This window comes from Anser brachyrhynchus (genome assembly GCF_964034855.1).
Source record: "Anser brachyrhynchus genome assembly, chromosome: 4".
Taxonomy (NCBI): Eukaryota; Metazoa; Chordata; class Aves; order Anseriformes; family Anatidae; genus Anser; species Anser brachyrhynchus.
In genome coordinates this window covers 21,114,651-21,138,204 of record NC_137698.1, presented here as the reverse complement: position 1 = coordinate 21,138,204, position 23,554 = coordinate 21,114,651, and the positions used below count along the sequence as shown (strand labels likewise).

Genomic DNA, 23,554 nt, shown 5'->3' with positions numbered 1-23,554 from the left:
TTGCATCAAGTGCCAGCCAGTTCACCGTCAAGTGGAAATACCTAAGTAAGCAAAAGTCAAAGGAAGAACTTCAGCTAGAAATAGCTCTTCACCGAAGCCAATTACAGAACACAAAATGGTAGACTTGTCTCTAAACGTTACATCCCACATTTTACACACAAGTTATCACCATCTCCTAATATACCTACATGCATATAGACTTGCAAAGATTGTTTATTGTGTTAGAAATCGAAGCTCTCAAAATGTTCAGCTCATTTGCAAATGGGTAAACTGAATTGTAGAAGCAACATTCTTTTTCCTGTGAAGGTCAAGCATGTTTCAAGTCTGCACTCCAGCTGTAACAGCCTCACAGAATTTGCATACCTTGATATTGTAGTAATTTCAAGCTTGATTCTGAACACATACATTTGCATATGCCTATTTAACCCCAGTTTAAATACAATTCTCTGCTTTTACTTTTACGCCTATATTTTGACAAGCATTCAGTCCTGATTACTAAAGCAAAAAGCAGACCACTCTCAGTACTAAAACATTACCTTCTGAACAGGTTAAGACTGGATTTCACACAATCCTTAGATATTAAAAGAGCAGATACATCTTATGTGGTGCTTAAAGTGGTTCCCTCCCTATTCTAAGAAAAGGGAACTAGAGAACAGCTCCTGTGGTACCCCTACCCTCTGCTGAGTATTGTACCAAGCGCATGTTCATTTAAACACTATTTGCGGTTGTAATTTTTGTAGCTTGGAGAAGGGCCTGCTGCATACAGCAAAGAACTCATCGACACACTGCCATGGCAGCCCTGACCTACAAGATCCATAAACCAGATCTAATCCAATTCCTGTATTTTTACTAGCAAGCCTTGTGGTCTTTAACTGAGGAACTGCCTTGTACAAGTACATTGAACAAATAAGATTTGTTTTCAATTACCCATTTAAATCTGCTAATTCCTTCATTACGTTCTCCTTAAAACACCATTTTGAGAAATGGATTGCAGAATACTGGCACTTGCTTTGTTCTGAAGTGCTTAATCTCTGTGGCCTTAATCCCGCACCACTAAAGCAACAGAAATTTTGTCATTGGCCTTAAAAAGCAAAGAATCAAGTCACATGACAAATCTGATCAGGAACATGTCTTGTTTCTGAACACCTGGATTAAGGAGAAAAATGACTAACAGGCACATATATTGCAGGGATGCCATTAGCTGCTCTTAATTACATTGCAGCTGCTCAGAGCTCCTGGTTCAAGCTCAACAAGATTACGTTAGCATTCAGCAAGTCAACAATTTTCACTACTGTATTCCCTATTCCCATGCAAAATGATATAATATCATTGATGATTTTCAGCTTGGCAAAAAGCCTCCCAAAGCTTCTATTTACCTCCATCATCTTCTCTTATTATGATACTGAGTTTACAATAAAAGCAGAATAATAATTTTTAAAAGGTACAATCCCATAAAGCATTCCTGCACGATTATCTTCCAGGAAGAGGATAATTCTTTGTAAATCTAGGCATCTGGACACAGACTAGTATCCGTAAAGACATTAAAATACATATTGTCAGTGACAGAAGGAAATGTACCATTACCAACAATTGGGGAACAAAGGAACCTGACACCATACTAAAAGATAGCTGCTATATGGGAGGCTAAGATAAATGCTCTTAGTTCAGCTCTGGGCATAGCAGTAGAACACTAGATCTAATTCTAATGCTGTCAGGAAAAGAAAAAAGAAAACGGAAAGAAACTCAGTATATACTTTTCTACAGCTATTTTGAAGAGAAAAACACAGCACTCCTAAACTGAGTCCAGAGAAAAGGTAAAATATGCCACTTTTTCTTGTTTTACTTTGCTTTTTAAATGTGTGAAGGCTTCAGTTTCACCTCCTTTGAATCCTAACCAGCTGACTAGTGTGCCTTGACAGCTGTTCAAATTTATTTATATTATGCCTCCTCTAATGTCACTCATATTAGTGACCACACTGTCCCTTTGCAGAGTCCAGGTGGGGGAGGGTGAAGGAGATAACAGTGCGTTCAGGGACAGCTTTTTCTTCTTTGCACAAGGATTTGCAATATTCTTCAACTCTCCAGTTGAATTAATTAGCTCTCACCTCACAAACTCTAAACATCATTATCCATCAGGTACTTCAATCTAGAGAAAAGTCTTTTTAACTGAACAACTAGCATGCTTGTCTGCGGTTGGCATCCATACAAAGAAAGTAAGCTAAGAGTACAAAAAAAGGAAAAAACACAAAATTGAGTAGCGTGCTAAATAACCAAAAACCTTCCTTCAACCTGGCAATTAGTGAGTCTTTATTATAATTATCACAGCAGTGGTCAGGAATCTTAAAGCTAGGTAAGGAATCAGCAGACCGTAACAGTTTTGTTCACAAAAAGCCTATAGCATTAGTACTATGATTGCATAATTGCACTACACGAGCACCGTCTTTTCCACTAAACTTCAAGTGTAAGCTTCAAAGGTCACTTGTCCCCTAGGAACTTGGGCTGAACACAGCAGCTCAGCTCACTTCAGTCATCTAACACACCTACATCCTAGTCAGACGATTAATAAAGCAAACAAAACAATCAAAAAAAGCCAACCATTAGACCTTAATTACTTCTAAGTTTAGATGAAGTGATGGAGAAATGGTGCAGTGGCTGCAAATCTGTATTTAAAGGCCTCCAAGCACCTACCTTTATACACCAGTACAGATTTTGCACCACACGATAAACCACTGAAGTTCAAATAACGCGTAGTTCCCAGCCTATGAAGCTCAGTATTTTATTTATACTGGCAGAAATCGTGATTAACGTGTAGCAATACGGACACGTGTGTGTCGCGCGTAGGTTCCTTTCCAGTGCAGAGGAGACAAGGCTAGGAGTACCTTCAGGCACGGCAGTAGGATGTTTTCTCAGTCAGCAGCGTCCTCTACTGGCAAGAGCCGCACTCTGGTCGTGCTAGCTCAGATAAACGACCAAAAGCAGGTTCCGCTTATGAAAGAGCACAGGCACAAGCAGCAAGTACAAAACCGTGATATTCATTTTAACAGATCTCTTGCTAACTGTGTGTTCCCGTAAATAGCTAAATCGTTGACTTAGAACTGCTGTTCTTCAGAGCGATGCATCTTTTTATTCCTTCATAGCTGTTTCTAGCAGAGTCTGTGGGAGCACTGTATGTTCCCTATACCTCCCTGACCCCTCTCACAAAGCTAGAGAGCAAACTGCTTTGATTTCTCTGACTTCCTAATATTTGAATTGCTTTCCCTGCATCAGCCTCGATGCCAAATGCCTACACCAGAGATCAAGCTGCCTTTCTGCTAACAGTAAATAAAGGCATTGCTCCGCAGGTGTTTTAGTGGAACAAGGGACAGTTTTACCTAGACGAGGTATTAACAACAGGAAAAGAAGTTATAAAAAGTGTAATCCACAAAGGGGATAAAATAAACAGTATGTTACAACTGCGCTGCTCCAGGTGCACATGTAATTTAAATTTTTGTGTGTTCAAACAGAATTGCTCAAATGTTAAAGTAGTGTTAAGTGAAACATTAAGATGTATTAGTGAATCACTCTTCAAAAAAGAAAATACATCATCCTGAGGTTGGTGGCATGAATAGACCAAATGTTTTTATAGTTTAAAATAGCCCGACATTTTAACCTAAATTCTAAGGAATTATTTTGAAGTTAAACATTTGCACTCATGTCCCTGCAGTAAATGCTTAACAACAAAAGCATAAATGAGTAAGTAACCGAAAGATGTTATTTCTTGGACTACAAGCAACCACCACTGATCTCTAGAATACCAAACTAGCAAGATGTGAAATGACTAGCAGTATTTACCTGCGCTGGATTTTTGATCCAGAAGTTGTAAAGGCAATACATTATTGGATAAAGTGTTGCAATATTTCAAAACAAAGTAAATGTGTGGCTTTGAGTAAAGAGAAGTGTATTATAAAATACTATGTGCTTTAATATCAAAGCAACTATCGAATCAATATTGCATATTACTTCCAGGTGGTATGTGGCTGACGCAGCACTTCCTCTCCACAGCCTAAGAATACACTCTGATGATCAGGGTCCATATGGAAGAGCAAGTCCTGCTTCCAGCACTTCCAACAAACAAAGAATAACCATCTACAATGCATGAGGAAAGCCCTCCTACCACCTCAAAACCACTGAAGCCTAAAAACATATCCTCCCTTCCCCACAATGAGAAATATCATATATCTGTAATACACATTTGTGCCAAATTCCTTCAGTGTGTGAAGTTCTTTTGGTCACCTGTAATCTATAGTTTCCCACTTTGAAAGTTTTAACTACCTGGATATCTAAGATGGAAAAACTAAAATGTAATGGATTTTTCTGAAGTGAACTAGACATCCTCCACATTGAAAACTGTATTTGTATAAAAGGAAATTGCAACCTAGTAAAAGAGAAAGAGCAAAGACATGACTTCCACTATAAATTTTCCTTAACTTTTAAAAAAAAGTGAAAAGTTTTTTTTAAAAAATTGTTTTCTTTAACTACATTTTATCTCCTCTTCCAAGACATTAATGAACAACTAGATGGTATGAAAATGTCATTACCTGTAATACAATGCAACCACTTAAAATCTTATTAAAAACAGTATTATTTGTCAGCTCTGCTAATATCCTTATAAATTAGTCTGAATTTCTGGTTTTCACTAAAATAAGTTATTGTGATTGCCACATACATTCAAATAATGTGAAAAGCAGAGCACTAAAAATATTAAAAATTATGGATAGCTGTAAAATGATTGAAAACCAAAACTGACATCTACATGGTATCCTCCGTGTTTCAAATATAATGGGTTTGATGCTATCATATTGATTGCTTTATTTTTTGCAAGCCTGTTCTTGACTAGTAATTACGATGCATGGAGTAGGATGAATAGAATTAGACTGCTACCCAAAATTATGAGTGCATAAACAAAAATTCCCCTTAAATTGAATTACACTAAAGTAGAGCAAACTCAAATAAAGAAAAATCTATTTTCATCTGGAAAAAAAGCATCTGAACAATTAGGCAAACAGCATGGTAATGAGAACTCACTGCAGACTTACTGCAGTAAAGCTACAAGTGCTGCGTAATCAGCTTTGTAAGTATTTAGCAATGATATATCTGACAATAAACAGTCCTCAATTTACCGATCCAAAGCAGTTCTTAGAACTCACCAGGTTTTCTCTTTCAATCCTTTGCTGCTCCTTTTGCCTGTTGAGGGCGCTGTGGTACAATTTAGGAGGTGGTAGAGTCGACTTTTTCAGCGTGGTACTCCTGCTCCTTGGTTTTGCAGACTGTCTGGACAGTTCTTTTAACAGCCTTTGGTTTTCCCGATCGATCTGTCTAACTTCTTCATTTGTAAAAGAATAATTTTTCCTTGTTCCTCTAGGTGGCTGATCAATGGTTATTTTTTGTTGTTCCTTCTTCTCCAACTGTAGAAAAGCTTTAAAATGGCAAAAAGTAAAATAGATTTAAGAAACAAACTTGTGTTCTATTATTAGGATTTATTTACAGGCCTGAAAAACCCTGGCACATTTTCCCTCCTTCCATTTGAATTCCACATTTATGCATTTCAGGATTTTTCAGGGATGCTCTGTTGTCCTCAATACATTAATTTTACACAAGTTTCACCACAAAAAAAAAAAAACAAGTCTAATTTTGGCTTTAAAGTTCAACTACTTCCTTTTCACTAGCAACCCCCTTCTCCCCACGTAGAGCAAGTAATTCAGAGGAATTGAATGGATACAACGAGCAACTGAACTTGCTGCAAGAGCACTAGAAATATACACACATTCTGTGTTTGTGATAAATATATTTGTTATTTAGGAATAAGAATGTAAATCAGCTTAAATGTGCATTGTCCTTTTTTCTATATGGTCAGTACTCCTGATACCCTTTCACTGCGATCGCCCCGGCCTCTACCATCACCAGTATGCTTGCACTATTTCTGCATTGACACAATATGCTCAAACTTCCATCCTCAAATATTTATTGTAGTTCCTATGGCACCAGCAATCAGAATAGGCAATTATATATACACATGCATATATACATATATGCTAATGGGGCTACTGTTACACAGCACTGCAGTAACATTGCACATAATCATCCTAACAGTGGAATCAGCTGTGGTACCAACACAAACATAAGTTTTCCAGTCAATAGCAAACACAGCTTCAGAAAGCCAGGACTAGAAATAACTCACAGATCCAAGAATTATACCATAAATGAATATTTAGATGTTTGCACATGGAAAGCGATTTACACTTTATTCCAAAGATAGATATCTATCTCAGATGAGGAGCAGAACAGAAATGGTATTTAACATAGGAAACTGACATTGAGGAAGCAAAACTCAGAGGCACAAAAAGCATTTCTGGAAGTGATTTTGTTGTTCGTTTGCTCCTGAAGTGATGCTACATCATGCTGGTACAGGAATCGCAAAGAGAAAGACAAAAAATAAGTTTAATGGATGGAGAGAAATAAATGAGCATATGTAGCAGAAGAAATAACTAGCGTTTGGCAATTTAAAACAGATATTAACCCAGTTCATGGGGTTTCAAGACAAAAAGCAAAGAATGCATGCCTAAAAATACACAGCAAAACAGACTTGTGCTTTCACAAGATAAGGTAATAACTGGCAAGCTTCATTCTCAGCCAGAGGTAGTTATGTTTAATCATAGTTTCACTAGAGCTTAGCTATTGACCTATTCCTAAGCCTTACTCAAACCACTCCCCACACCACTCCAGTGCCTCCAGAAGATTCCCCTGACTTTACCCCTACAAGCCCAACACATGCAAAGCAGAAGCTCTGAGCAAAGCAGAAAGAAGAAAAACACATGACAATATTTCCTCAGGAAACACTTCCATGTCAGCAATTTTGGGGTGAGGGACTTTGAGGCAGCCATTAATAGCTTACAAGCTTCAGAGAACAATGAGCATTCTTTCTTTGGAAGAAAACGGAAAAAAAATGTTACTGCAGTATCTGAGCTGATTGTATTGCAGAACTGATGCAGCAAATATTGCCACTTTTTAAAAAAGAGTTAGTAACAGTATCCAGAAATCAAAAGCCAAGTAGTTCATGAGTTTTGGAATTCCTCTGGAAATTAGTAACTTTGTACCATCAGTATGCTAGCTGGTATATGCCAGAACTATCCCTAGGGCACCGTAACTGCAAGGCTGTTCACGTTAGCAAGTACCATTTTATTAGTTTGTCAAGAGAAGGTGCAAGTCACCTCAAATCCAAAACACAATGCAAAATAGTGCAGATTAAGTGTAACAACCAACAGATTAATGAAGTATAAATGCCAATAAACATCTTTATAATTTAGTAAGTTATTCTTAAGGGAAAATTAGTACAGCTATCAAATCCGTTTGGGGAGACAAACCTGGGATAGGACTCATATCTGGATAAACCTACAAGAGACGAGAAGAAATGCACAGAAAATAACTAGCACCACACAATTCACAGGGTAACATCAAGCAGCGGTACACTTCTCAGTGTAAAAAAAAGAAATATATCCTTATGGGAACATGCAAAACTAGCACTGCAGTACACAGTTGGTAGACAGTGACTTGTACAACCACCTGAAGATGACATTTATTACGTATCACATGTAGCCAAGTTACATAACTGGTAATTTTATTACAAAGCTATAAAAGACACAATGTCATCTTTTGCCTTACGTCCATTGCATTTCATAGATTGAACGAGACCATGTCACATGCAAGAGTGGCAATCAGGTTGTAGCAAAGAACAGCTGTTCAACTGTTGTCTTGACCCTGCTTTTCGCCCCAATGTTATTGTTGATGCAGTCTCTTACACAAGACATTTAAGTTTCTAAATAGCTATCTGCGCAAATTCCAAGTTCTGTGAAAGGTGTGAACTAGTCAAACTCCATTTCAAGTAATGGCATTTTGAATTAGAACATTTTTATTTAGAAATACTGGATTTGTGTGTTCACCGGTACATGATTGCTTAAATTCTCCATAAGGCAACTAGGTATACGTTGGTGGAGAGTGTACAGTCCTAATAAACAGGTATGAACTGTACACATTATTTACATTTACTAAGTAAGTGTAGAAACTGACCTCACTGCTGCCAACAGCTTTCTGTCTAGTCCTGAGGTTAAATGCTTGCTAACAATGACAGAATTAAATAAACCACAAATTGGAAAAAAAAAAACCACATTACAGGAAAAGTATTAAGAGCACCACAAGAACTCTGCTGCGAAGTTACTCATTGAAGCCTCAGCAGACAACTGCCCAAACCCAATCACTATAACACAGCAACTTATCAAGAGTTTAGATGACTCATGAATTTTGCACCGAATTTCAGACCGGATACAATAAGTACAGCAGCAAGTTTTCCTCAAGGGGCTAGGGAGAAAGGATTAATCTGAAAGTCTCTAGTTCCTCACTACTTGCTTCAGTTCCTCAACAGATCTTTTTATAGCTAACCTTCTGCACGGCCTAAAGAAGAACTGCCTTTGAAATTTTGCAGGCAGCTCTCTGCAGCAACAGTGCTGCAATTCACCGAGTCATTGGATCGGACAATACATGAAGAGTTGTTGTTCTGTTGTTCTTTGAGCTGCAGAATTAACAAATCAGAATTGTGTTTTACTGAGTTAAGCTCTGTTAACAAAGAATTTAAGCCTCAAATACCACTTCAAAACAACCGCTAACTGATGGAAGCTCCTCTGTATCCTTTTTTAAGTCACAGTAACTGCAACACTGTTCTCCTCAGGAACCCTGTGACAGGAAAGTTTAAAAGTTTATAAAAAAAATAGTGAAAAAGAAGATTAGCAACAGAATGCATACTGCATAACTTTCTGAAAGACGATCACAAATATGGAGTAAGTGCCTCTGCCTATCAAAACAAGGAGAATGCAAGGGACATTCATAAAATCACTGCTCCTTAAACTATAGGCAAATCAGCCACAGGAGCAATCAAACAAAGCAGCGAGCTCAAGTTTCTGTAGGTTTTCCTGAAGCAGTGGTGACGTTATTTCCATGGTCAACCAGAGTCCCAGTCTATCACTTTTGGCAGAAGTACTCAACTGTGCCTGCAGTGAGGTTTCTGACCCTGTAACTCGTAATCATCATCATCAGCAATAGTTTACTTCTCAAGCCACCTGGCTGAAAACCTGACCAGCCCACACTATTATAAGACACTGCTTACAGTGTCAGATGTTCCTATTCCCTGCTCACTTACTATGACACAAAATTATATTATTTATATCAGGAACTGATGTCCAATATGCATTGAATGTCCTTCAATTTTCATGGCAACAAAAGCCATGCTTCCACAGGAATGGCAGCAGAAGCCTAAGTGAAGCCAACAAAAGCCTACAAGAACAGGGAGAATTCACCATCAACAAACAACAACAAGAGTCAAGATCCCACATAAGAGGTAAATGCATTTATTTTAAATGCTATTAAGTATTTCAGGTACAGTTAGTGTTAACCCAAGTATTTGTGCTTCAAAAGTTATTTGAGCAATTTAGAATCATTGAACAGCCTGGGTTGGAAAGGGCCTTGAAAGATCACCAGGTGCAACCTTCTTGTTGATTTAGTCAACAACATATCTGTGCTGCTGTTTAATCACAACACATAAGTGTTTGACTGTTTTTGCAGTGGCCAATGATAACGTGAGGCAAAACTAAAGCTTCGGGTTATAATTTAAGGTTCCGGAGCATTTGCAATTTGTCCTTCTCCTCAAGTCTTGGAACAATTAAATATGATTTATCCATATCTTCATACTCTACCAATGAGTAATAAGTAATTTGTCTAAATCCCTACTGACCACTTCATGGTTATCTGGACCATAAACCAATAATTTGGGGGAGAGGAGTAAACAAGTAGCAGCATTTGCATAAAGACTTGCACAGTGCTACTTCTCATCTGCTGAAAAGCCATAAAAGAAATTTCTCTGGTATTCATGGGATTTCTATGAAAGCTGGTTTCCATGGAGAGACACCTGACTTTCTTTAAAGCGATAAACAAGCTGTTTATTGCTTTCAATTTGTGAGCATTGAAACGACCTTGCAGACTAAAGACCACCAAACCTTACACGAAATACAAATGATAATTAGCAAGTCAAATGCATTAGGACAGGATGATACAGCTCTCCTAATGGCATTAAGGCTAAAATTAAAATTGTGCATCATTCACTCTCTTGCAATCCCAGCAGGAAAATGCATTTAATTGCTTCAGTGCTTACACTTTTGAGTTTTCCTGGTGTTTTTTTTATACTGGTCCACTACCATATCTGTGACAAATCTGAAAGATATGAAAGGATTAAATCACAGTTCCTCAGAGATGTCTAATAGGTTCAGTCTGAATCTATTCCCCTGTAGTACTTCTGTGCAAATATTTCATTGATTATCCATTACTTCATGCTACAGAATTTTTAAAAATGATTTTGGAGAATTCCTGGTTTAATGCTTTTGGAAGAAAAGGAAAATACGATTTTCAAGTAAAAACATTCCTATTTACCTATGTATGCTTAAATAGGGCTGCTATTTATTCTTGATGTCATAAGAAAGAGAACAAACACCATAGAGGTGCAGACAAATTTCACAAATTATAGCCAAGAAGTTAAAGCAATTGCTACATGTTCAGTTGAAGCTGCTATTTAATTTTCTACAATAGCCTTATTCAGAAACACAGGGCTTTTACTTTCATAGTAATGATATTTACATCACAGTGCTTTTCACCAAGTGATCTATAATTTTTTTTCCCACAATAGAAAATCTCAGGCACAGAAAAAGCAAAATGATTCATCAGAGAGCATATAGGTCAGTGAGAGCTTCAAGGATAGAATTCAGTCTTCAGTCTGTGGCCCAACGTCCTACTTACCCTATCACACCACCTCCTCAGGTTAATAATAGCTAATACCATGGATTTACAAACTAATTCTCACAGACACTTCTGTAAAATAAGCAGGTATCAACCCCATTTTACAGAGAAGAAAACACAAAGTACTAATCTTTAGTACTTTAAATACCTTGCACAATCCCATTACAACTGCATTCATACCCCGTGTAAATTCAGATAAAGATATATACAGCATTTTTGCCAAACCACTCTGAATTCTGAAGTCCAGAAACCAAAAGACTTGTCTGAAGCCAGAGAGTAAGTCTGTGGCACAATGAAATGAAAATGGAGGGGTGCTTAATTCACAATCTGTGCCTAACACATCTCTTCATCTGCATAACGGTCTCTCCATACTTAAAGGGGCCCTATAAAAAGTATGGAGAAGAGCTCTTTACTTGGGTAGACGATGATAGGACAAGTGGGAATGGTCTTAAACTAAAAGAGGGGAGATTTAGACTAGACATTAGGAAGAAATTCTTCCCTTAGAGGGTGGTGAGGCCCTGGCACAGGCTGCCCAGAGAAGCTGTGGATGCCCCATCCCTGGAGGTACTCAAGGCCAGGCTGGATGGGGCTTTGGGCAACCTGGTCTGGTGGGAGGTGTCCCTGCACATGGCAGGGGTTAGGTACTGGGTGGGCTTTAAGGTCCCTCCCAACCCAAGCCATTCTATGAAAACCTAAATTCCTTAAAATAAGTCGGGATATTGGATCATTGACATAGAATCAAGCAAAACAGCACCAGAAAAATCTCAAGATTTCTATTCCCATCTTTCTAACAAGCAGCTTTAAGTAAACACTTCCAAAAACAAATTTTGGATACTATTTCTTTACATTGGCATATTTCATTCCCTCCTTGTGTTCAGACTGCACACAAGTACAAAAAAGAAGATGACAACTCACATTTATTATTATGGGTGCTGAATATTGCCAAGTCAGTTCTTATTCTAATTTTCTAAAATATCTCTAAAAGAATAGTGTATATATAAAAAAAATCTATGTAAAACCAGGAAACAACCAAAGAACTACATTTCTACTTCAAAAATCATAATCACACCTACATGTTTTCCACACAGATGGGGGGAAGAGTGAGAAGTCTGTAGAAAGACAAACCTTATTAACACTGAATAACTGAAATAGTGCGTGGCCACATTGGTAAGATATTTAAATTCCAGCACAGTGTGGCCCCGCAGCTCCAATGCTACAGTAATTCCTATATATCACACATACTTGATATGGCATGTACCATAACAGCAGCGATCAGCTACACGGTATCAGTCTTAGCATGGTAAAGCAATAACATCAGCCTCCTAAGCATTGTCATTTTTAGACAAAGACAATTCAAGCATCACTGATGACATTTAGCATTCATATACATTTTAAATAGGCATACTACCCAAATGGCAAGTAATTTTCACAAGCAGGAAAAAAACCAACTAAACAAGCAATTAAACCCTTCAGGGATTCATAACTACTAAAGCAGTATCATGGATAAACCCAATAATCTTTATGCACAATGCAGAGATAATTAATAAGCAAATCATAAAGTCCAGTAACCTGAATAACATGACCCAGTTGGGCCTAGGTTGCACCATGACCCAGGCTGGTTTTAATACTCCTGTCTCTGCAGTCACAGGGTTCAGTACGACTGAGGCACGGAGGGAGCTGCAGAGGGGCTCTCCCTCCCACCCCACCTCCAAGCTGCTCTGCGCTGAGCATCACACAGCTGCAGGACTGATTTGGAAACAAACCACAGCGATTGATGCAATACGTTCCAGGTTTGTCTGTCTGCTCTGCACAACCTCTTTTCACCACACATGCAGTTTCTACTGAGACTCCTCCTGCTGCAGACTGTGGGCTCCACACAACAGAAATGGCGTGGGGAAAGTTGCTGTGCACACTGTATCTTGACACAGCAGCTTACAGATACCTGGGCTCTACGACTTCTTCCTTATCTGTCTTTCCTCATGTTGCATCTGCTCTCAAGAATATTCTGTTCCCATGCCCTGCCTTCATCAGCCTCCTGCAAAGCCACAGCAATGCAGCCGCACAACCAGGAGGTTCCAAGAACTGCGTGTTTCATCTCACTGCTTCCTTTCCTGTGGAACAGAGCTTGATTCCAGCATAACAAATGTAGGGACTACGTTCATTGCTTTATTTGTCTCTGGCAACATGCAGAACCTGCTTCTCTCCAGTTATCAAGCATAATCTTCAGTTCACTCTCAGCTACAGTTACCAAGTAAGTTTCTGCCGTTTTGACTAAAACTGGTTCAGTTATTTTCCATGGGGTGAACCGAGGCCTCGCTGCAAGCTGCAGTACTTGGAAATGCTCACCTCAGTAACAGCACACACACACACACAGACAACTTTTAGATGTAGCGACCAAGTATTGTCACTCGTGTTTATCAGTTTCTCATTCACACTTCTTATCACCAAAAATATTTCTAAAGTATCAGTGATAGAGCTGCATGGTAATTCCCAACTAAAAGCATTCAAATAGCAATATGCTGCACGCAGAACACGTGAATTAAAACTAAAATTATGTTATCTGTGAGACTTCAAATTATTCAGAATAGCATAACTTAAATTTTGATGCCTATCATGAACAAACATAGCTTTAGGAGACAGAAGGGCATGGGTTTTTTTTAGTCTAAATATGGATTTTTTCTGAACGCTTATGAAAATGGAATAGTTTGTAATAAGAGCACAAATATGTATCAAGGGTGTATAAGACAGAAGAAAAGCTATAGTAGCTCATTTCTAATTTAGGTGCAAATTTTCTTCTTAATACTTAATGAATTATATTTTAAGATGCATGAACTACCTCTCTGCTTAGTAACCAGACTGCTGCTCTAGACCAAAACTTGCTGTTTGAACATCATGAGCCTTTAATAGATTTCTACCCTTTCTTTGTTCTTATGATTATTTTCTAATACAAGAGATTCAGGTCTTCCCAAGTGTTTACACCACCAATGTATAGATTTATATAAGAATTAATTGCTGCATATCTCCTAGAAACATCACAGTAACAGATGACACTGAAATTCTGCAAATTTCTGGGGACCTTGAGAAATCAGACTCACAAAACTGCTATAAGTCCTTAGACCCAGCTACATTTGACAAAAAAAATTAAACTGTTCCATCAGTATTGATTAGTGGAAAAATTTTATACTTTAAAGCAAAATCTGAGACATCCTGAAGATCATTTAAACACTGATTCATGCATTCAGAACTGTTCTTCAAGTGAGAACAGTAAGTCATGTTTATCAGAACTGGATAGGCACAGACATTTCATGCAGGTTGTCAGGAGGAAGGAGTGGGGGAAAGTGATTCACACACACACACAAAAAAGAACAGAAAAACCTGGAAGCACTAACTCAGAATGAGATTAGCTCCTATTTTCCCAGACTAGTTACTTTCCACCATTAATAATCCTGCCCCATTTAAACTTCAAAATACCCAAAGTAATTAAGCTATGTTGTGCTTGCCAACTTGGAGAGGCACTTGGGAGTAATATGCATGTTAATCGGCAACATTAACTGCCAGACTATGAATTCTGCTTCTCATTACTCAATCTTTATTATTGTTATTTAGAACTGGTTTTCAGTTTGGGGAGAAAACCTCCCTCCTTCAAACAAGTTCGTCTCTGAGAATGTTTATTCTGAGCTATAATACCCATTTGTTTTAGGGATGTGATGAATCCTTCCACAATCGCCAGTCATTAAATAGCTTCTTGTTATCAAGAAGCAAAGATGCAGGACATCATTTCAATTGCCTAGCAACACCTCTTCTAACATCACATTTTGACAAGTAGTTGAAGCCTTTTCTAACAGGAAGGAGTTGCTGCAGCACAAGGACTGTCAGAGTCCAGAATCAGCTCTACCTTTCTTGATGGCCAGCTTTGTTCTTCTTACAATCAGAATTTCCATGTAAGTGAAATCCTCATCTCTATTCATAGGAAAGTTAGATGATGCATACAACATATTTTGAAACCTTCCTCACTATAGGCTCAGTCTACCGAGGTACGAGGTAAAGAAAAATGACAAGTAGCTTTCATCATGCCAGATCTATCATAATATAGCAACTAGTGTCAAAATGCACCAGACAGACTATAAAATTCTTACCTCACTTGAGATCAGCAGATTTCTTGAGCTGAGTCTCTTTTATTCTAGAGGGCTTACTACTAAGAACTTGGGCCATGAAAACAAGACCGAAATCATCATGTAGACCTTAAAACACGCATATGAAATTACCCAGTGCTTTTTCACCCCATACAACAAAGGTTTGGGATGAATGCAGCAAAAGAGATACAAAGTTCTCTCCCTCAGACTCCATTTTTAACATGTAATAACTCTTTTGGCAAGAAGTAACCACATAAGTTTTTAGTAAAGATCATCTGTTATTTCTTTCTTTCAAATATCTTTACTCACCTTTATAGTATTTCAGAAGGCTGACATTTCATAAAAAAATCAAATAATTCTGTTTTGCTATCAAAAAAGATACTAGAAGTTTAAATACGTGATTAAATATGTGAATTCTCTATTACGTGATGTGGTTTTGGACTACCTTTCAACTTTGAAGGTTGAGAATCCAGCATTTTATCAGGAAGGTTAGCGTTTTAATTTAGATAATAAATTGTGACATTGCCTAGTAAGCCATGATTTCTTAAAATGCACGTACAGTTTTAGTATTCCATTTGTTAATAAATCAAATCTTACCTGGGAATTTACTGTACGTCTTATTTCTATGTATACACATCTACACGGGCTCCTACATGCTTCTTCTTTCCACTGTACAATCAATACTATATACATACATAAGAATTCAAAGAGTTCAACACAGCTTAATTTTAAACATTTTAACAATACATCTGGCAAAACCCAACCCTTCCCTTCTATTAGAACTCAGTTCTGTATTACTCTCAACAACATACAAATGTCACACTTATTTAAAAAAAAAAAGTAAGAGTCACCTTTCAAAAGCTGGTTCAGGTCCATGGCATCATGCAAGACTTTTCGACTATATCTGCGATCAAACTCAGAATCTGAGGGGGGGGGAAAAAAAAAACAAACAAACAAAAAACTTATAAGATTGGATTTCCCAGCCTCAGTTTTTAAAAATTATGTTGTACTTAAATTCTTCAAAATTACCATATAGTTCTTGGCTCACATTTTCTTGTCTTTTTATTTTTAATTTCTTATCATTTGAAGCTGCAAGTTCAAAAGACTGGATAGGACTGATGTCTGGAGTTGACAGAGGTGTTACATCGGTCACCGTGTCTTCAGACTCTTCCAAGTAATCACCAAGCTTTGGTTTTCCTTCTGTTTGTTTTATTGCTGACATGAATTTTTGTTTTGGAGACAGAAGAGCCACGCTACAAGCGTTCCTCTTTGAGGAAGAATGTGATGAATCCGATAAACAGCTATCAGAATCTGTATCAGAGCAATCCGTATCTGAGCTCGAGGATGAAGATGAGGAGGAAGAGGAGGAAGAAGAGGAGGAAGAGGAACTGATATTAGTATATTTTTTGCTAGTCTTTTTTGCATTGTTAGACTGCTTAGCAGACTTTGGTCTAACCTTCTGTTTTTTGCCATCGTCACTACTGTCTTCTTCATCTGTATAATAGTCTTCTTCACCTTCTTTAACTATTTTGGGGATTCCAGCCAGAACATTTTCTGGTGTTCCCCTACTTGCTGCAGATATTGTTCCAGATGTACCTGCATTCTCTGAAGCTGGAGAAAGTGACAAAGATGAAGCATCCCCTGGGTGGTCTGTGTTGCTTTCTACGGACTGATCCTTCTGCAAATCTTCCTGCTTCTCTTTGCTTTCCTCCTCACAACAGTTTGCATCCTTTGAATTAGCAATCAAGTCAGGGTCTGAAAGAATCACTTCCTTTCTACTTCCTTTCTCTATACATTCACCATTTTCTTCGCTTTTCTTTTTCTCTTCCTCAAAATCACTGTCAAAGAAAGCATGATCCACTTCACCATCTGATACATCTTCAAAGCGGTCCATACTGAAACACCAAGTGTCTCCTGCAACCATCAGAAAAGGTTTCCAAAGGTTAGCATAAGAAAAGATGCAAGCACACTTTCAGTATAATAGTTTTGATCTTTATTCTCTTAGCTCTAGTAATTTATAATTCTGCAGTTAATTATGTTACATAGCTAGGGACAACTCCATAGTTGAGTTTTACAATGCAATTTAGTTCTACTTTATTGCACATGGCTCACCTATTTCTATTAGGCCAGTAAGCATTATTTCACGGGAACAAAAACCATGATGACCTCAAGACTTTCATCCCCAAGGAAATCCAAACATTTTTGATGGCTACAGTGCCTTAACTACAACAAGCATGTAATTGAAGTGTCTGGGTTTTGTCCCTTTAAGCTAGAACCTCTTTGTATTATTGCTTTGGGTTTTGTTTTAGAAACCTTGGTTCTGTGTGGTGGTCCTCACCTTGGCTGACACAGCGGTCCAAAGTGTGGACTTTCAGAACGAAAAGGAGGTGCTATTTCAACTTACATCAAAGATCCATGGCTCCCTAGGTTAAACTGTAATAGATGTGGGGTGTGTCAGCGTTAATCTTTTAGTTTGGGTCAGGAGCCTGCTTTTCTTGGCAGTTCTTCCTCTACAATGCGCTGTGTAGCACAGTAAGCAAACCTGATTCGTTTCAGATGAAACTAACCTCTAACGTGTGCTCCAGGCACTAACCTAGCGCACTCAGACCAGTAGTTACCGGTCACTCCATGGCACCGGATAACAGCTCGTCCTAACAAAAGGACAATGAATGCATATAGCACAGGTATCAGGTCCTCAGCGCTGGTACGCTCTACAGATCTGCTCCTGTCGTGTCATACTTCTTCCAGAAATACACGGTGTTAGATCCTATGAAAATCGTGCATGTAGTAGGGGGGATATGACAGTTTCCACTCGTTATTGGGATATATACAGAACTAAAAAGAAAATACAACCAAAACAGAAATAGTCAGTAACATAGACCGCTGTTCCCAGCTAGCTAGAAGTGCTTTTCTCCTACTATTTGTCACAGGTTATATATATATATATATTTTAAATGCAATTAATAAATCCATCAAATTCTTCAGACTCAAGGAAACCAAGAACAAAGACAGTAGAAGCAACTATGCAAGGCAGGAGAACGAGAATATTTCAAGAGGTGCTCTCCCTTAAACCCATACAATTTGTTGCCATGGCAAACAAGGGTGAAAAAGGAATTCCTAAGCTTGCTTTGAAAGTGCAAGACTATTCCCAAGAAAGCCTCTACTTAAAATTATTTCAAAATACAAGATTTTCAAAGGTCACTGTCATTCAGTTATCTTGCCACTTCTCAAATACTACTCTGCTTCAGGGATTTGAAATATGCACCCTAAGTACAAAAAGGACAGTATAGAAGTAGAAGGTACGGAATCTCCTGTGGTTTTAAAATCCATGAAGACAAAGAAATGAAGAGATTTAATAAGGTTAGATGTTGTACAAACCTGAAAACACTATGAAAAAAAGCAAGCAAAGGTCAACTTTGGTGGCCTAAGAGAAACTCTTTAGGCACCTAACCCCTCTCAGAACATCAGAACAAAAGGAATAAAACACTTGGGAACCCCTAACTTGAAACGCTACACGGAATTTGGAAACTTTTCCAATGCACGTCACTCACTGTGATCCCTGGCTTCAGGGAAGGTTGCACAGCCTGCAATGCCCAACTGCCACACAAATTCCTGCAAGGCCTCCTGGAGCAGCTTCCTAAAAGGATAATGTATGTGAATATATGAAAACGTACATCACAGAAGAAGAATCAGAAGACAGTAACGTGATTGTTTAATTATGACTGATTGGTAAAAGTGGGCATGTGGCATATTTCACTTGTCTCAAGCACATAGATGAGACCTACGGTTAGCACTGTTGTATGTACAGGAGTACGTACACAGCTAAGGCAACACCAGGTTTGGGGATGGATGCAGACTCACTAGTACAGGTTGAAATACAAAACTGTTGTGTAACCTACTGTTTGCTTCTGTAATGCTGCCCAGTTCAGAAAATGTAACTAAACTGGGATTATATTACAGGTGATGAGATACTAAGTGGTTGCACCGAGACTTCTCAGATGTTTCTTTGCTGAACACAACCTCTTAAGTGAAGAAGGGATTTAACTCAAGATGGTGGCAAAAGGACAGAGAATAGGTGACAAAATGTGACAGGAAACAGCAAGGAGCCCATAAACCCCTGCCCACCTCCAGCACCAGCCAAGGGACACGTCTCCCCACTCCGCGTGACTTACAAATAGCTGAACTATCAGTTTTCCACAAAGCCTGAGCCAGAACTGATTAATGGACAACGACGGCCGTTACCAGAAGAAATGCAGTTTATCAGCCTTACTGTGCCTGAGGAGCAGCAGTCAGTTCAGTGCCAAACGCTCCTTCCACGTTCTGGCACAGCCCCGTAACTACTCCAGCCTTCTTCTTAATGGGAAAAAGATGCGCTACATTGGTCCCTTTCTCTCAGTGACACTCTTGATCATTCACAAACTAAACTTTAATTAATTCTGTAGTTTCTGTTAAAAAACAAATGAGAGGAAACAGATGAAGAGATGGTATTTTTTGTTCCTATTCCCCTCACGCAGCCAGAAGGTCTTTAAGGGAGCAGGAATCTGCCAAGCAGCAGCAATACAGAGTAAGCAATTTTGCTGATGAACTACGTCTAATTTAATAAACAAACTGTGCACACACAGCCCTTTCTATACAGCGTATAATGTCATTTTATTTCTGTGAGAAGTACAGAGTTCTGCTAAGGGAACACTTATTAAAATACAGAACCAACAAGTGAAATTCTGAAATCCCAAGAAACTGTCATCAGGATCAAACACTTCTCATTAACTGTTAGCTCTAATGACCACTTTATTTATTTTCAAAAGATGTATGCTCTCTGTGGCTTCCTGTCATGAAACCCTCTATCAGAAGCAATAAGAAGACACCTTCTGGTTGAAGGTTATCAATTTTCCTTTGTAAGTAATATTGGTACTTGATCTGGAAAGAACTAACAAACCCAGAGAGCTTCTCCCAGCCTGCACAATCACTGCTTCTTCCACAGACACCCCCCTTTCAGCTGGAAATTTCCAGCTCTTCAGAACAGAGACCCACCCTCCCAATCTCAGACATAAAAATAAAGTGTTTGAAGCTAAGGTGCTGGAAGGTTAAAGTGTCTTAATTAAAGTTTTATACTGCCAGTGGCAGATGTTGGTTAGGATGTTCCCAAATCCTCCGGCTCTAATTGTTGCCCCACTGTCAAGGATCCTAACCCCTCATTAATGCTGACTGCCTAATTCTGTGATGTACCTGGAGAGGGTGAAAACGCTAACCACGTCCTCGAACTACCATTAGCAGAATGACAATCTGTAAACAAGTTACAATGTAAAAGCATGCTAATTCAAAGCTGGCCCTTCCCCTCTTTTTCCTGCCCTTCCTCCTTCATTTTTGGCTGACACAAACAAGAAGTGAGCAAATTTGAAAGCATCTAGGAAGGTGCAACAAAATTTCTAAGACGACTGGAAAAGTACAACTTACGAGGGCTTGTTTAGCTTATAAGAAAGAAAACAGGAAATTATAAGTCTTAAAACATGTAAAACAGACTGAACTAAAACTTAGTTTGTTCTCAGATACAATCACCAGTGTTTGAGATGAACCAGTGCAGCTGCCTGCAGCCATGTGCCTCGCTGTGCACACCCAGCCCTATTTACCTCCTCTTTAATTCAAGGTTTCGTTTTTGCTACCAAGAGCAACACAGCATGCAAAGGAGGAAGAATCTCTCTCAGGAAACTATTTCACACGAGGGAATTCCCCACTGAAAATTTTGCCACTGCTGCCCCTTTTCCTCTTTTTTTTTTCTCCTCCTTGCCCTGGTTTTCTCTGCTGTATACTCGAAGGAAAAAGCATTTTCTCTGCAGGCTGTAAAATACAGTCTATTAACTCTCAAACCTATGTCAGGTCAGCCCTCAGAAGACCATTCTGACTGTCTACAAACAGAGGCAGGCCCACTGGAGGTGCTCCACAGTACTTTGAATCCTTTAAAAGGATCCCAGCAGAAAGTCTTGAGTCTCCTGCCTACTCCAAGCAAGGATTCAGTTCAGCAAGTGGGCACTAGAAGCTCCTGGAACAGAGTCAATTGCCATCATCTGTTAGAGCAAATGAGAGCACATGACCACCACAGAGCCCTGGATGACCACGGGGCAAAGGCCTTGAAGTTAATGTACAAGAAGGAGAAGAAAAAAAAATAGTTCCACTTGATCAAAAAAAAAGCCATTCCCCTACTATGAAAAGCCAAAATTTACTGAGGGATGTGGACCTGTAGCTTCAGGACTTCACTCACACACTCTCCCTGCCGCTACATGTTCTTCATTCTGTAATTCGTTTCTCCAGCAAAGGTCGCTTGGTTATGTTCCCATCAAACAAAAGGAGTGCAGATGAGTGAGGTGGCCGCAGTTCCTGGTGGAAAGATCTCTCCTGAGCTCTCCTAGAGGCCAAAGGAGGCTCAGGATTGCAAAGGAAAGACACCAGCTCTAGCCACAAGGACGTGCTTGCTGAGGAAACAAGCACAGAGATTTTTTTCTTTAGTGCATCCTAGCAAATGTTGTGGCAAGCGGTTAGTTTAGTTTTGCTCCTTAATAAACCTCATTCTCGTGAGAGGAAAGCCTGGGCTGGAGACTACTGAGCTTAAATGATGGCTGCGATGATGCCTGTGTAACAAGGCCATTGCTGCTGCTTACTGTTGAGAAACCCAGGAAAATCGTCAGCAAACCCTCCAAACCCAGAGGGAACAGAAGCAGCTTAGAATAAAAATAAACAACAAAGAATCATATGCTGTCTGATAAAAACACCAGCAGCTTCTGGCCCTGCTTGTGAACATGGAGAAGTGATGCCACCCACACCTGTGGGCGGAATGCCATACACTGCTCCCCCTACCTGGAAGGGTCCACCGCTTGCAAGATAACAGAGAACAACTCCTCCTTTAATGCAAAACTTGAGCAAATCCACCTCAAAAAGGCCGGGGTTACATGAGACATCACCCTGGTGCACCAGCCTAGGGACTCTCTGTGCATGCCTTCCTTTAGCTGCAAGCATACCACTCAAACACAAGGAAAAATTTTCACCAATATTTGTGCAGTAACTGCCCCGTCATCCCCACCTTGTAACAAACCACCTGTGTCTGTTCTGTGCTCCTGCCTCCTTCACTGCAAACAGTAGAGATACGTGCCAAAAATGCAATATACAGATGCTCACCTGCCACGGCTGGGAAGCCAGAGCTCAAAAGTAAAGCCCAAATAGAGGTCAGGACACTTTCATCCACACGCTGACCATCCGTATCATGCACATGCCATTTAACTCAGCATTTTCTGGACTTGCCCTCTGTGCTGGTCCCAAAAGCAGATGACGGGACCAAAAGGAAGAAACACCTTTTACAAACTAACGACAGAGTTCAGCAATTGGTAAGTCACAACGTACTCCAGAATACCAGAAGCCTGCTCGTGCTCCTATGTTACAGATTTAATATGCTTGGTGACCTAGCTACGCAAACAGCCATGTCATCAGCACTTCCCTGAACACTTGGCATAGATGTGTTTCCACACGGATCAATTAAATGCAAGTTTTATACCCACAATGCACAAAACATCTGCTAAAAACACCTGTTATCACAACTGGGGAAATACGCACACATTTAAAGAGATGCTGACAACATTCTCCACAGCTGCTGAAGATGAGATGTAATTCATGTATTTTCAGTGAGGATGTTTCTATCCACGAGGAAGAAGCGCTGACTGGTACAGGTGAGCAGGGGGAAGTACATCAGTACAGTCTCTAAATCAATACACAAAGAACAGCTTAAACAACTACCACTCGGTCCAAGTATATGCACTTTGCCTCAGAGTGTATGCAGGGCAAATGAGGTAAAGGCCTCTCGAGATCCTCTCTTGCATTTTATTTTTATGACTTGTTCATTTCTTCAGATGAGAAGCCTTACTATGGCAAAACAGGTAAAATACTGGAACGTAGGGCTGTCTTTTAAATTCATCATGATATGGGTGGGCTTCCTGGGATTCTCTATATGACATTATTAAAATAAAACACTTCAAGATTGCCAAATACCCACCACCAAATCACCACCACACCACCTCTGTCAAGAAAGATAGGGCTTGTTTTAGACCTTTACTATCACCATTCTTGGCTGAGCATGAGACCAGGAAAGCAAAGAATGAAAAAGCTTTAAAGAGCAGCTCTGGTGGAAGCACTGAGGGTACACCTGTTATCATAACAGCCTGCCCATTTCCCATAAATCTGAGGAGATATTACTGCAACTTTTGAAATCCTCCTTGAAGAAGTACTTATACGTACTGCTGGGTCAAGTCTCTAGGGAGATTGGCCAACTTCAGTTTCAAAGCCTCAACCAACTGTGCAGTCCTGATGACCATCTGAACCCTTGTAAGTCCTAGGCAGAAACACAGGATCCTCTGAATACCCTTTTAACCATGGGAAAGCACAAAAACAAGTAAAAAAACCCACTAGGTCATAAAAAGCTCTAAGCCCACCCCAAAAGGAAGAGTATGTCCCCAAATTCCTTATTGTCTCCTTTTCTGTACTCTCCATTTCACACCATTACAAGAAAT

At 39.3% G+C, this 23,554-nt stretch overlaps 1 protein-coding gene across 15 annotated transcripts in view; it reads right to left on the bottom strand.

Annotated features, from left to right (window-relative positions):
* Window positions 1–23,554, bottom strand: part of CFAP97 (cilia and flagella associated protein 97) — a 29,515-nt gene that overhangs the window by 4,044 nt on the left and 1,917 nt on the right. For 3 of the 15 annotated variants that reach the window (XM_080590182.1, XM_080590181.1, XM_080590174.1), the window contains 6 exons: window positions 23,283–23,376; window positions 22,605–22,748; window positions 18,557–18,642; window positions 16,035–16,919; window positions 15,857–15,928; window positions 5,187–5,455 (listed from right to left, as the gene is read on the bottom strand). In XM_080590182.1, coding sequence (XP_080446308.1) covers window positions 5,187–5,455; window positions 15,857–15,928; window positions 16,035–16,919; window positions 18,557–18,642; window positions 22,605–22,663 — 1,371 coding nt within the window. In that variant the 5' untranslated portion in view covers window positions 22,664–22,748; window positions 23,283–23,376. Of the gene's footprint in view, window positions 1–5,186; window positions 5,456–5,821; window positions 15,689–15,856; window positions 15,929–16,034; window positions 16,920–17,572; window positions 17,841–18,556; window positions 18,649–19,275; window positions 19,451–22,172; window positions 22,287–22,604; window positions 22,749–23,282; window positions 23,377–23,554 lie in introns of those variants that run through there. The other 12 variants (XM_080590176.1, XM_080590188.1, XM_080590179.1 and 9 more) reach the window with 9 other exon arrangements.